This window comes from Aegilops tauschii, chromosome 5 (assembly GCF_002575655.3).
Source record: "Aegilops tauschii subsp. strangulata cultivar AL8/78 chromosome 5, Aet v6.0, whole genome shotgun sequence".
Lineage (NCBI taxonomy): Eukaryota > Viridiplantae > Streptophyta > Magnoliopsida > Poales > Poaceae > Aegilops > Aegilops tauschii.
This window is the reverse complement of record NC_053039.3, coordinates 546,509,246-546,523,153: the sequence shown is the minus strand read 5'-3', so window position 1 is coordinate 546,523,153 and position 13,908 is coordinate 546,509,246. Positions and strand designations below refer to the sequence as shown.

Here is a 13,908-nt window from a genome sequence, read left to right as displayed (position 1 = left end):
ATCATATGCAACTCAAATCAATCATAACAATTCAACAATGAATCCATAGGACAAAAATAATTTACTCGGACATAAAGAAGATGCAATAAATCATCATATAATAATTAATAGCATTCAACGCCATGTTCAAGTAGGGGATTATAGCGAATTGCGGGAGAGTGGACCGCTTAATAGAGAGGAGGGAAGGTGATGGAGATGTCGGTGAAGACGGAGAAGTTATTGGAGATGATCGCCGTGATGGTGGTTCCCCCTGCGGCACTTCGACGCCGCCGGGAGAGAGGGGGAGAGAAGCCTCCCTCCTTCTTCCTGCACCTCCCCCTAGATGGGGAGAGGTTTCCACTTCTGGTCCTTGGCCTCCATGGCGCCCGGAGGGGCTAGAGCCCCTCCGAGATTGGATCTCTCCTCCCCTGTTTCTCTCTATTTTGGAATTACTTCTGAAGAGATCCATAATTTTGATTATGCTGAAATTTTAACATATTTTTTTTAATAAATTAGCTTTCTTGCGACGAAAGAAGAGCCCCACCGACCTTCAAAACCCCCAAGCGGGTGGGGCTTAGGTCACGCCGGGAGGCCGTGTGGAACCCCCGGGCACCGCCTTACGACAGTCCCTTCATCCAAAAATCTGATATTTTCCATAAAAATCTCACAAAAAATTTCAGCCCATTTCGGCTCGGTAAATTTTTGGCATATATTTTCAAAACAATAGAAAATAGGAACTGACCCTCAGCATTGGATTAATATATTAGTCCAGTATTATGCCAAAAACATAAATAAATGATGTAAATATAGCACTAATACTTTAAAAATTATAGATACATTGGTGATGTATCAAACTGTCGACACGAAGCACAACGAGAGAAGCCGCTCATGACGGTGTGCTGGCGGCCACGGGAGCATCAGGACGGTGCGAAACACTGTGTGGCTGGCTTTGGGATGGTGTAAACTAACCCAATAAGGGCTCGCGGTGTAGTGAGAGTATTTGGAATGGAGACAGGCAACAAATTGAATTATAAACATGCTTCATGAACAACAATACTAACCGGCGGGAAAACCGAAAGGTCAGAATTAAAGATCAACACATATGGGAGAGAGGGGGAGAGAAGCCTCCCTCCTTCTTCCTGCACCTCCCCTAGATGGGGAGAGGTTTCCCCTTCTGGTCATTGGCCTCCATGGCGCCCGGAGGGGCTAGAGCCCCCCCCCCCCCCCCCCCCCCCCCGCGAGATTGGATCTCTCCTCCTATGTTTCTCTCTATTTTGGAATTACTTCTGAAGAGATCCATAATTTTGATTATGTTGAAATTTTAACACGTCTTTTTTTTAATAAATTAGTTTTCTTGCGACGAAAGAAGAGCCCCAACCGACCTTCAAAACCCCCACGCGGGCCCCTCACGCGGGTGGGGCTTAGGTCGTGCCGGGAGACCGTGTGGAACCCCCGGGCACCGCCTTACGACGGTCCCTTCGTCCAAAAATCTGATATTTTCCATAAAAATCTCACAAAAAAATTCAGCCCGTTTCGACTCCGTGAATTTTTGGCATATATTTTCAAAACAATAAAAAATAGGAACTGACCCTCATCATTGGATTAATATATTAGTCCAGTATTATGCCAAAAACATAAATAAATGATGTAAATATAGCACTGATACTTTAAAAATTATGGATACATTGGTGATGTATCAAACTCTCGACACGAAGCACAACAAGAGAAGCCGCTCATGACGGCGTGCTGGTGGCCGCGGGAGCATCAGGACGGTGCGACAACACTGTGTTGTTGGGTTTGGGATGGTGAAAACTAACCCGATAAGGGCTCGCGGTATAGTGAGAGTATTTGGAATGAAGACAGGCAACAAATTAAAGTATTAACATGCTTCATAAACAACAACACTGACGGGCGGGAAAACCGAAAGGTCAGAATTAAAGGATCAACAAATATGGGTCAAATATAGCAGCTTATCAGTGGAAACTGTTGGTCTGTTTCAGCCGTCGGTATTTATTTTGAGCTATCGCTCAAAAAAAAAACCGTCGGTATATGAATTTGAACATTTTGAGAACAAGACCTTTGAAACTGCAGTACCCAGTGATCCATTACATCCAACTATGGGCCTTATATGCAACTAAAAAAACTATGGGCCTTATGATCAGCTGCTTGTCTGCCACACCTCAACTGCAGTACCCAGAGATCCATCAATAAGCCCATTGAATTGTTACAGTAGCCAGCCCATTTGTGTCATCACGCAGGCCGAATGGCAGAGTTGCCGGTGGATCCCTTCTTCCATCCTTGTCTAAAAGAAAAAAACATTCTTCCATCCCCACGGCCGGCCGCCCCCTCGCCGCCGGCTGCTGCCAGCGCAGTCCGGCGTCTCGCAGCGGTGGTCACCAGACTCCGGCCCCATCATCGCCTCCCTCCTCTGCTCGCCCGCCCCCACTCCACGCCTTCCCTTGCCGCCTGCCGCCTGCCGCCTGCCGCCCGCTCGACTCCCTCCTCTCCTCGCCGCGCCCGCCCACGCCCGCACCCCTCCTCTGTCCTCTCCCTCCCTGAATGCCACCGCCTCCCGCCCTCCTCCGTGCCAAGCAAGCCTCTTTCGCGCCCCCCACTCTTCCCCCGCCCAGGCAGCCGGACTCTCTCCTGGCCTCCTCCCTCGCCTCCCTCGCCGCGTTCAACTCCCCCCTTGGCCGCGCTCGCCCGCGTCTGTCCGTGACCTCCCTGGCATGACCCAGCTCTTTTCCTCCATGCGGGACGACACCGTCCGGCCCGGCGTTGTCACGCCCGCATACTCGTCATGGGGCTCTGCCAAGCCGGCCGCGCTCAGGGCGCTCGACGGAATGCCCGGCCCAAACTCGGGCGTTCGCCCGGCTCGGATGTCGTCATTCATGCCGAACACGGTCGTGGATGGGGTGTGCGAGAGCGGGAGGATCCAGGCGGCCGTTGCGTTCATGGAGGACTGCTGCTTGGCTGACGTTGCGGCCGACGGATCCTGCCGTGCGGGGAATGTGACTGCTGCTTGGCTTTCCAGGCGGCGGAGAGGATGGAGAAGGAGAGCTTTCCTCCACAATAGAAATGTGGTTTTGTTCCATGAGATGCAGTCATGCATTTTACCATGATCTTGGGATTCTTTAGCAGGAGGAATAGGTCACAACTTACAAGAGGCTTGGTGTACTGTACACCGTGTACACCTACAATAATACTTTGCTGTCTGGTTAAGTAGGAGATTTCTCAACTGTGTATGAGTTATTGGGGAAGATGATGGATGATGGTTGCCTGCAAGTACACGGATATTGACCAAGTGGTCTATGGATGAATCTGGTATTCAGCCCAACACTTTGATTTACTCTCTCTGCAAGAGTGGATATACTCGGTGTATGTGCATGATTTTAATTTTTCATCTTATGTTCTGATGCAGCAAATGCAGGGAGTAGCATATGATGGATGTAATTTTCTGTTGCATCAAAAAGCAAGTTAACTCGGCGTATGCAGTAGCAACTACCAACCATTCATACTGGAGCAAAGGTCCAAGTATAGATTGGACAAGAAGGGTGATGCCCTTTTTTTCTGCCAACGCTGGAAGTGAGGTACCATTTCTGTCAGTTACTCTTTCCTGCAAGATAAACCTTTTATTCTCCCTTACCTGACTACGATATACTGTTGAACAACTGAGTTAGCAGCGACGAATGATTCATTGTCTTAGCAAGCTAGGCACCACAATTTGTCATTGCATTAACTTCAACGAAATAACAAGGGCACAAGGCCAAGCTCCAACTGAAACATTTTTACTCTACACTGTAGGCCAAAAGCCCCACAACGGAAAACATTATTTTTTCTCTCCAAGAGAAACATTAGCATTACAATCCGATCCACAACACAACATCAAAGGCTTGCCTGTTCTGAACAGCCGGAACTAAGAGGCGTATTACATCGATTGTATATATATATACACTCTAGTGCTGCTTTTAAAAATACAAAGGCCTGTTCCAGAGACATACAAGCAAACACGAATAGGTTTCCTTGTGTGGTGGTTCTGCATCAGCCAGCAGCCATTTTCACAAGTCAGCGGCTTCAAGTAGCAGTCTCGTCATCCATGTCAGTAGTTTGCGGCCCGGTGGATGATGGGGAGTAGCTTGCGCTGGGGCTGCATGGCAAAAATCAAAAAATTGCAATCGCGGTCAGAATAGCAAATGGATGGTGTGTACTTTCATCACGGCCGGACAGATGAGGTTGACTTGGTGCATTACCTGTAGTTGGGGGAAGTTGGGCTGTAATCTGGGCTAGGTCCTCCAGAGGTAGTGTGCGGGCTGCAACACTCAGGCAATGCGTTAGGAAACCCATGTCTTGATTGTTACAATAACAGCTAGTGTTTTTTTAAGTTAAAAACAAGGATGCATGATGATCAACTGAAATGGACTCACCTTGTCGGGCTGTACGATGGGCTTGGTTGTGCATATGATGGTGAGGTGGGCGAGTAAGTCGGCGAGGCAGGGCTGGGGAAACAGAGATGTAAGCAGACCAAGCATCAACAGATGAATGAACAGATGCCAAAGCTATCAACAGAATACCTGTAGTTTGGAGGAGCTTGACTGTACGGGCTCATCATCTTTGGGCTGCTTGGAGAATAAGCATGTGAAGGACTGTACGAGGGTGACGTAGGGCTGTAGCTCGGTGACCTCGGGCAGTAGTTCGGTGAGGTAGGGCTGTAGCTCGGTGACGTCAGGCAGTAGCCCGGTGACGTCGGGCAGTAGTTTGGTGAAGTAGGGCTGTAGCTCGGTGACGTCGGGCAGTAGTTCGGTGAAGTAGGGCTGTAGCTCGGTGACGTCGGGCAGTAGTTCGGTGAAGTAGGGCTGTAGCTCGGTGACGTTGGGCAGTAGTTCGGTGAAGTAGGGTTGTAGCTCGGTGATGTCAGGCTGTAGTTCGGTGATGTCGGGCTGTAACCAGGCAACGTAGGGCTGTATGATGAGGGCAATGTAGGACTGTATGATGGTGATGTTGGGCTATAGAGTGGCGATGTTGGACTATAGGATGGTGACGTGGGGCTGTATGCAAGAGATGTCCGGCTATAAACTGGCGATGTTGGACTATAAACTGGCGATGTTGGGCTATATGAAAGGGATGTCGGGCTATAAACTGGGGATGTTGGACTATAAACTGTCGATGCCGGACTACAGATCGGCGATACCGGACTATAGATTGGCGATGTTGGCGAGTATGATAGACTGGTCGGACTGTAGGAAGGAGGGCCAGACGTATAGGATTGGCTGTAGTTTGATGGGACGGGAGAGAATGCCATGCCCCCAACATATGGCGAGAACTGAGCACCTGTAACGGGGGAAGCCTGGAAATTTGGACTCAGCACTGGCGACATCATTCCTCCATCATGGTACGGTGTCCCGGAGATGGATGAATGCGCTGATGCCATGCCATAGCCATAGTCCAGACCTTCAACATAGCTCGGGAGTTGAAGCTCAATGGCCTGCTTCAGCATCTCCTCATTCAGATACAATCCACAGCCTCCTGTACCAATAGGAGCGAGCTGGCCAAGCATAATGTTCTCGGTGACACCTCTCAGGTAATCAGACTCCGCATACACAGCAGCATCAAGCAAGATATCCACTGTTTCTTCAAAAGAACATCTCATGAGAGGTCCTGTGTCATTACGATTGATACCGTGCCTAGTAATAGCCATCAGGTGACCTCTGTATGTCATGGTATCGCAGAGAATGGCCAGATGCCTGTAGTTCACATAGGACCCATCAAAAGATATCACCACCCTCAGCTCATCCAAGAGAGACCTGCGGACAGCCTCGATCCCAAGAACCTCAATCACTTCGATCAGATGGTTACTCCTTGTCCTTGTAGCGTCAACATCCTCATGGCACATCACTGCCAAGAGGTTTACACCTTCTGTATCAAGCATCCACTCTTCTTTTTGAGTGAAACCATCATTTTCATCAAATCTATTCACCTTCTTCTCTTTGATGAAGACCTTGTTAATATCTGCAATGCCTCCAAGGGCCATCTCAGTCAACATGTTACTCTCAACCTTCTTGAGGAAGACATCATCATCCTCATCCTGTTTTGGAGTTTCATCATCATTTTTAATGCGGATACGGAGGATGAGCTTATCCGCGTTATCATCATTGAATATGCATGACAAGTCATCATCAAATTCATGTCTGATCTTCTCTGCAATTTCAGCCATGCTCAACCTCTTATCTACCATCATCTCACGGTTCAGTTCGATACGCAGCAGCCAAGGAGACAGCTTATCCGGGTCAATATCCTCATCAGGCATTTCATAATATGACTTGACAAATTCCACATCCTCTTCAATGGTGGTTCCTAGAGGATCAGGATCATACCATATCTCGGTGGCATGGGTCACGCTACGTAGCGTAGTGTACTCCAAGGCACACTGGACATTCTTGGCCAATTCTTTCTTCTTGCTCACCTCAGGCTTTAGGAAAACAGACAACGACGGGGTCTTTATCTTCTTGGCAACGTTAATGATCTCCCTTAACCTGGGGACGCCAAGGGTGACATTCTTGGCGCTAACACCAGCATAATGGAAAGTATTCAGCGTCATCTGAGTTGCTGGTTCTCCAATGGACTGTGCAGCTACGCATCCAATCATCTCACCAGGAGCTACCAAAGACTGGTGGAATCTCGATTCTATCTCACCGATGACCCATTCGAAAGATTCCCTTGTGAGCTTGTATTCTTTCAATATCCTCTTACTAGCAAATGTGCTACGGAGCAGGATATTGAAGAGCAGAGTAGCATTCTTCTGAGCCTCGATGCTCATGGCATCGTCTCCTGGGACAACCTTGAGTCTTTCTTGCAACTTATCCATTGCTTCCACAATTTCCATCGGGTGCATGTCAGAAGGTCTTCTCAAATCAATCTTGAAAGTCTTTTGAGCATTCCAGATAAGCCGCTTGAGGTTGACAGGCATAGGCCATGTAATGTCACCAGTTGTGGCAATTTCAGTCCCAAGCTGTAATCTGTCAGCTTCTAATTTCTGAATCTCTGCCTCAAACACAATTCTGATATCACGAATGGTCTTCAAATCATCAGCTTGTTCAGGCGACATGTAAGTGGGCCTCCAGTTCTCATCATCCAGTTTGTAACGAAATACGTTGTCAAACTCGGCCTTTTTCATCCCCAGGGTGTCCAATTTCTGCCGTTCAATCCAAACAGCATCCATGCCATCTTCTCCATACAAGAACTGAATGACATCACCCAGGGAGTTCCTCACGGTACCATCATATTTCACCATGATGTCCTCCATGGCCTTCACGAGCCTCCGCTGAATATATCCAGTCTCAGAAGTTTTTACAGCAGTATCGATCAAACCTTCTCTACCACCCATAGCATGGAAGAAGAATTCCTCTGGTGTCAGGCCTCGAAGGTAAGAGTTCTGCACGAATCCACGGCTTTCGGGACCGTTGTCATTTTGTGAGAAGTGGGGCAATGTACGACCAGCAAATCCAAATGGGATCCTCTTGCCCTCAACATTCTGCTGTCCGACGCAAGCAGTCATCTGCGAAATATTAATGAAACTGCCTTTTGAGCCTGCAGTAACCATAGCTTTCAAATTGTTGCTCTCAGACAAACTCTTCTGAGCACTACTACCAGCATCATCACGAGCCTTGTTAAGAACCTAGCATGGAAAACGGATATGTCAAAACAGGTCTACCAAAGAAACTGAGATGAAATAACCAAACAATGTCATTCAGCAGTAGTACCTGATTCACTCTATTTTCAAATGATTCCATCATTGTGCGTCCTGGCTCAGGTTCCAACTTCTTGTCACGCGCTTCCTTGATAAGCTCATTCACAGCCTTCTTAGCATCTGCAATTGTATCATTAATCTTACCCATAGTACCTGCATCTGCAATTGTATCCCCGATTCCAATACTGAAACCATTTTGCAGAAGCCAGTAGTTGACCAGCCACTGTGTATGACCCAAGAACTTGCGCGCAGCATCTGGCCCTACCTCTTCCCTGCAAACAGTTAAACCAAAATTATTATTTAGCAGTGGAGAACATCTGTACTAAAAAGAGAAACTGCAGTACGACTTTTATAACTTACCAAATAACATGAATAAGACTTCCCATTGATGTCCCAAGTGTTTTTTTGCAAAGTATACCAGACAGAAGCTCTCCCTTCTCTATCCGTACCATAGTATCGCTGGGAGTAATATATCCGCTTTCTTTTTCAGCATCAGCATCATGCCAGGCTGAAAATCTAATTAAATTGATTTGCTTGGGGATAATCAAGTTGAAAACTTGTTTGCCAGTCCAAATCGGCTTTGGTTTCAAAATGGCAGGGGTAGGGACCTTCCCATCAAAATCTTCCCACCACATTAAGATGTTCATAAATACATCCTGGGAGAAATTTCACAACATTAGTTATAAGCTACAAAACTACAGAGACAATACGACTATTGAAGGTGTTGTTTAAGGAGTATTGTTAGTTCACCTTTTCGATGAGAGTGTCCCTTTTGGTAATTTTTCGACAGCCAAGAAGTGTGTCCTGGACAATACCCATAACAGGTTTATTCGCCTGAGGTGACACAATACACTTTGGCACCATCATCAACTCTAAAACCTCAGCTCTGGTTTCAAATGACTGGGGAACATGCATGTTCATTTCATCCCCATCAAAATCTGCATTGTATGGTGATGTGACAGACAAGTTGAGGCGGAAAGTAGAGTAGGGCATGATTTTGATGCGATGCCCCATGATAGACATTTTGTGAAGACTGGGCTGCCGGTTGAAAAGAACAAAATCTCCATCAACAAGGTGCCTTTCCACCTGAGAAGTCAAGCACAAAATGGGTGAGCACTTTTTGTGATGTCACCATTAGTTAAAACAGTGGATGCTGCAACTGTGACTGTTAGTACTAACCTTGTAACCCAGCTCCAAATGCTGATCACTACTTTTCTTCAGATAGCGAAGATCCAGCCTCTGGCCATCTTCCCTGATAATGTACTTGGCACCTGTCTTACCTGGGGGAGGGTGAGGCCCATATTCTACCAGTTCTTTCAACCTGGTATAATCAGATCAGATTTAGACATGACTTATCAAATACTCCCTCCATTCACAAATGTAAGATGTTTTGGATATTTCAATATGGACTACATACGGACTGAAATGAGTGAACAAACACACTAAAACGTGTCTATACATCCGATTCACAAAAAAGTTAGAACATCTTATATTTGTGAACAGAGGGAGTATCAATGAAAGAACAGTGATTACATGTTAATGGCAAATAAAATACGTACCTCTCGATGTTATATGGAGTAACAGTTTCTGGGTATGTCAGATTCAAAGCAATACTCCATGGCACCCCCAATTCATCAATGTTGATATTCGGGTCTGGTGTGATGACGGTACGAGCTGAGAAATCAACACGCTTCCCCATTAAGTTTCCTCTAACCCGGCCTTCTTTTGCTTTCAGCCTGCTGCAGATTGACTTGATAGGCCTTCCAGAACGCTGAGTGGCCTGAATATTTCGGCAGAAGATAATCAGGTCAACTACTTAGCATTAGTGATTAATTAATGTGGAAAGTGCACTTGTAGACTGACTACTCACCCTTGGTTGCCCTGGAAGATCATTGTCGAAGTATGTTGCAATGTGAAACTGCAACAACTGAGCAAACTCTGCTATAATGTGGGCTGGGGCTCCATTTCTCTCTTGCCTCCTCAGATTCTCATTATGCCGAATTATCATCGCTAATTGGTGAGTCAAATCATCCTGTAGGAACCGGCAAGATAAACAAACAGTGAGTGAAAGGGTGCCATCTGCCATGTCAACCAACAAACCATTGGATTCGTAGTCATAATTTACTAGTACTGGGCTAACCTCACTTCTGGAGTAAGTGTCCATCATGACAGATGGTCTCACAGGCGGCGGAGGAATTGGAAGGACTTGCAGTATCATCCAATCAGGACGAGCATATTTAGGATCCAGGCCCAACAAAAGACAATCCTCATCACTTATACGCTTGAGAACATTAAGAACCTGCCCCAAGAAATTTACCATGAGGTGGTTAGATGATTTTTTTATAACCTAGTATTTAATGGAGTAAATAAAGATAATAGTGTACATACCCTCTCGGCAGAGAGAATTTGCTTTCGCTCCACTGGTTCAGGGAGTTGATCTTGATCGCCATTCTTCTTGTTTGTTGCTTTAAACTCTGCAACCATCTTCATACCATCAACTGTGATCTTTGGCTGCTGAGCACCACAGCCACCTCTTTTCTTCACTGGCTCATCGGTGTCCTGACCCTCAAGATCATCCTCACCCGCAGAACAAACCTTTTTGCTCTTGCAAGCCTCCTGTATTTTTCGTAATCTATTTTTTGGGTTCTTGATTTTCAGAGCCTGCTTGAACTTGTTATTACCCTTCTGCAAGAGATACCAGACTGGTCAATAACATGCCAAGATCAAGAGAGGCACTCAGGCACACAAGCATATATAGATGCCCACCCTATGACAATGCTTAATTAGCAGCTAACATGCAAGAACAACCTTTTCAGAATTGGTTCAGACGAAACTGTAAAGTTGTTTGTAATTATGCTCCATGGTACTGATTATTTTACCAAAGACAACAACTGATGAAATATGCACTGCTAGGGGGGCACGTCATCAATGCATTCTTATTTTGTTCTACCAATAGCAGGCTCTATCAAAGAGACCGAAAATTCACAAAAATATTCTTGGCTTCGGATGTCGAGTTGCAGGTCCATAACAAAGATGCAAGAAGTCTATCTAAAGCAATTGCATCTACAGGTCCATCACACCAAACCGTTGGAAAGATTCTATAAAGTTCAAATTTACCATGCATGTTCAGTGAACAGGTGCAGAATTGGACAAACATAAATATAGCTAGTGAATGGTGAGAACTAAGATTGTTATGATGTCAGTTTAGCTAGATGATGATATGCACCGACCAACAATTAACCTGGTAAACTTAATGCGCAGGTACACGTCTTAAAAGGAAAGGAGACCTCATCATCCTCATCGGCGAGGATCTTGGAGCAGTTGAAGCAGACGCAGCGCATGATGGAGAGCACGGTCTTGATGAAGCCGATGTGGAACATGGGCTTTGCGAGCTCGAGGTGGCCGAAGTGGCCCGGGCATTCGGCCATCCCGGCCATGCATGTCTCGCACTTGGTCCTCCGGTCAATGGTGCCCAGACGAGGGTCGCTCAGACCACCGGGCTTGGGCTTCCCCTTCTCCATGGTCTCTGCATGCTCTATCACCGCCACCGACATTTGCCTCTGCAAGCAAGCAGTTCAACACAGAATCTGTCAAATTCGATTCATCCTAAAATTTGTGATACCTACACAGTACTGACCACCTGCCATCATTACAACGGTCAATGTTCATTCAAACCCAGCCAATAAATTGTTAAACCCTGCCAAATCCGTCTTATTACATGTACTCTGCAAGTAACAACCAGACCTGTGTAGCTTTTATTCAAACTTGTATTGAGCATGGCCCAATAAAGAGCTAGCATACTGTAATAAAATCATGTGTAGTGCTGGTACTACACAAAACCGTGCAAACTGCCAAGCTCAGAGTTACCAAATAACTGACAGCAGTTAATAAGAACATTTATTAGCATTTTGTTAGATGGGTCAAAACTTTTTTATGTGTCCCGTAGCCGTATGTGATACAACTGCATGCAAAGTTCAACTTGACCAAATTTCGACCCCACTTCAGTGGTATTGATATTGACACAGCGAGCACAACTTGTAACTCAAAACGAACCATGAATGTGACGAGTTAAAACCAAGTACCAATTACAATTAATCCTGCTCGAGTTCAACTACTAGTTCCCTGTTCGAGTTAGCAAAACGCACACCGATTCAGCCAAACAGCAATCATAGGCACTGTTCCCTCCGTCAGAATTAACCACCACCGTCCCTTGGTAATTTACTTTTTAACCTCTTTCGTAATTTTGAACTTGGTTAAGTTACAGTGATTCTGCTTCATCTAACTCGGCACCACACATTAAATCCAACAACCAGTTCGTTCATCCATCCAGAGTTCGAGTTCGACCGGAAACCAGTCCCCTCCCCAAACTGACGCCGCAGATTTGAAGCTAACAACCAGCACGGGTTCGTTCGTCCATCTCAGATTTCGAACTCGACCGGAAACTAGCCCAACCACACAAACCAAACCCGCTCGAGTTAGTTGCTACTTCCGACTCCACCCGAAAGCAGAGAGAGAAGAGAAACGAAACAGAGCAAGGCGGCGGCGGGAGGGTCGGGGCATTACGATTTCGTCGGGGCTGAGGATGCCGAACTGCACCAGCTGCACCTTGGCCGCCTCCGCCGGCGAGTGCGCGAACCGCGCGTCCATCTCGCCCCTCGGGTTTTCGGTCGACCTCGCCGGAGGCGGAGGGGATCTCGATCTTATCCGGTCTCCTCCGCGAGAGGAGAGAGGGGAGAGGAGAGAGGGGAGGAGGGGCGCGTCTGGGAAAAGAGGAGAGGGGAGCGTGGGTGGGGCTGTTTTTATAGTGGTGGCGTGCGCCGGACGCGCTGCCGTGGGCCGCGGGGCAGGTGGAGGCGGTTCGGGGTACGGATCGTGACGGGGCTGGAAAGCGGGTGTGTGGCGAACCGCCTATGGTGGGGGTGCGTGCGGCGTTGGATGCGCGGTGGACGGTGGGGATGAGGGGTCTGGGGTGGGGTGGGTTCGCTTTCCGGTCGACGCGCAACGGCCGAGTGCCAGCTGTGCGGTGGTGGGCCAGTATTCTGGAGAGTGATTGTGTGTGAGGCGTGGCAGCCAAGCAACCTAGGGGCCCGCCTGGAATTGTTTTGTTAGCATGTGCTGCGCGTGTAGTGTATGCGTGATGTCCCTGTCTCCTACAGTATTTTTTAGGATCTTGTCCCACATCAGTCAACACGCAGAGTGGAAGGCTTTGGCTCGTTAAGATGGATGGCTGTCCTATTGTACTCGGTAAGCATGAAAGCGATTGTGAATGGGGTTCCAGCAAGAAGCTTTCCTCACGCGAGGATTATGACAGGGGGTTCATTTTCCTTCTTGCTCTTTGTGTTCGTGCCCTTATAGCATCCACGGCTGGACTTGGCAAATCAATCGACCCCTCAAATGACCGTGGACGCGTTCGGGCGCGTCCGCAAACAGTAAATGATCATACCTCAAAATCGATTTCATGACCAGACACCTCAATTAGCATACCTCAACTTCATATAAACTCATACAACTACGTAAACCATGCATTGACACATTGCCCGGCTACTACATCTCTACATGCCATCGGACTACCAAAATTTGACACGTTGAACCTACATGCTACCTATGGAAAAGATCATCCGGCTGCCCTTGCCTTTCCTGGCGCCCTTGCCGTCCTTCTCGCGGACGTAGCTGTCGAGAGGTTACATGGATCGAGCCGGATTTGCTCATCGCCGGAGCTGTCCGAGCCATCACCGTCCCCCTTCTCCTCCTTAGGGGGCAGTCTGACCATGGCACAGACTGCCCAATTCTGCTCTCGAGCGAGGGCGCACGTGTTTCCTTTGCTTCTGCGTCTTTACAATGCGAACGCAAATGGCTTCCTCATCCGCGGCAGCCCGCGCTGCCGCATCAGCCGCCGCCGTTTCGGCTGCAAGGCGGGCCTCGTCGACCCTCATCCCCTCCTTCCCACGGCAGGCACACGGGTCCCGGTAGGACTCATACTCCGGCGAACCGGTGATGGAGAAAGGAAGATTAGACTCGCGCCAGACAGATTTCGCCGACGGTCGGGCGCTGTCCTCCCTGGAGCGGATGAGTGCAAATCGGACAATCATTGCCTCTTCCAAACCACACGGGACGACACCCCAGTCGACGAATTTGTACTGGTCGTTGTCGGATCCGCTGGCCGCCATGCCGGAGAAGTCCGAAGA

At 47.7% G+C, this 13,908-nt stretch overlaps 1 protein-coding gene and 1 long non-coding RNA gene across 3 annotated transcripts; one reads left to right on the top strand and one right to left on the bottom strand.

Annotated features, from left to right (window-relative positions):
• Positions 1–1,322: 1,322 nt before the first annotated feature.
• On the top strand, positions 1,323–11,113 carry LOC120965417 (uncharacterized). The gene is made up of 4 exons (XR_005758359.3): positions 1,323–3,303; positions 3,401–3,569; positions 10,744–10,898; positions 10,985–11,113. It is a non-coding gene; the product is annotated as an uncharacterized lncRNA (long non-coding RNA).
• LOC109733973 (DNA-directed RNA polymerase II subunit RPB1-like) lies at positions 3,752–12,475 on the bottom strand. Of its 2 annotated transcripts, XM_045229314.2 has the most exons (14): positions 12,287–12,475; positions 11,011–11,283; positions 10,112–10,408; positions 9,864–10,022; positions 9,594–9,755; positions 9,283–9,503; positions 8,903–9,044; positions 8,474–8,809; positions 8,084–8,379; positions 7,737–7,995; positions 4,551–7,651; positions 4,404–4,475; positions 4,230–4,289; positions 3,752–4,126 (listed from the first exon to the last, which is right to left on the bottom strand). In XM_045229314.2, exons 1-14 carry the CDS (start codon positions 12,368–12,370, stop codon positions 4,054–4,056), a joined length of 5,535 nt encoding a protein of 1,844 aa, XP_045085249.1. In that variant the 5' UTR covers positions 12,371–12,475; the 3' UTR covers positions 3,752–4,053. The 2 variants fall into 2 exon arrangements, with proteins under 2 accessions (XP_045085249.1, XP_073354492.1); XM_073498391.1 differs by having other exon boundaries at positions 9,594–10,022.
• Between the last annotated feature and the right edge of the window lie 1,433 nt (positions 12,476–13,908).

Coding starts and splice junctions, on each gene's coding strand:
- LOC109733973 (XM_073498391.1), bottom strand. CDS start 12,370: ATGGACGCGCGGTTCGCGCACTCGCCGGCGGAGGCGGCCAAGGTGCAG. Junction 9,504..9,593: donor ATCTTCCAGGGCAACCAAGG/GTGAGTAGTCAG, acceptor CGAAATATTCAG/GCCACTCAGCGTTCTGGAAG. Junction 4,476..4,550: donor CAAGCTCCTCCAAACTACAG/GTATTCTGTTGA, acceptor CTGTTTCCCCAG/CCCTGCCTCGCCGACTTACT.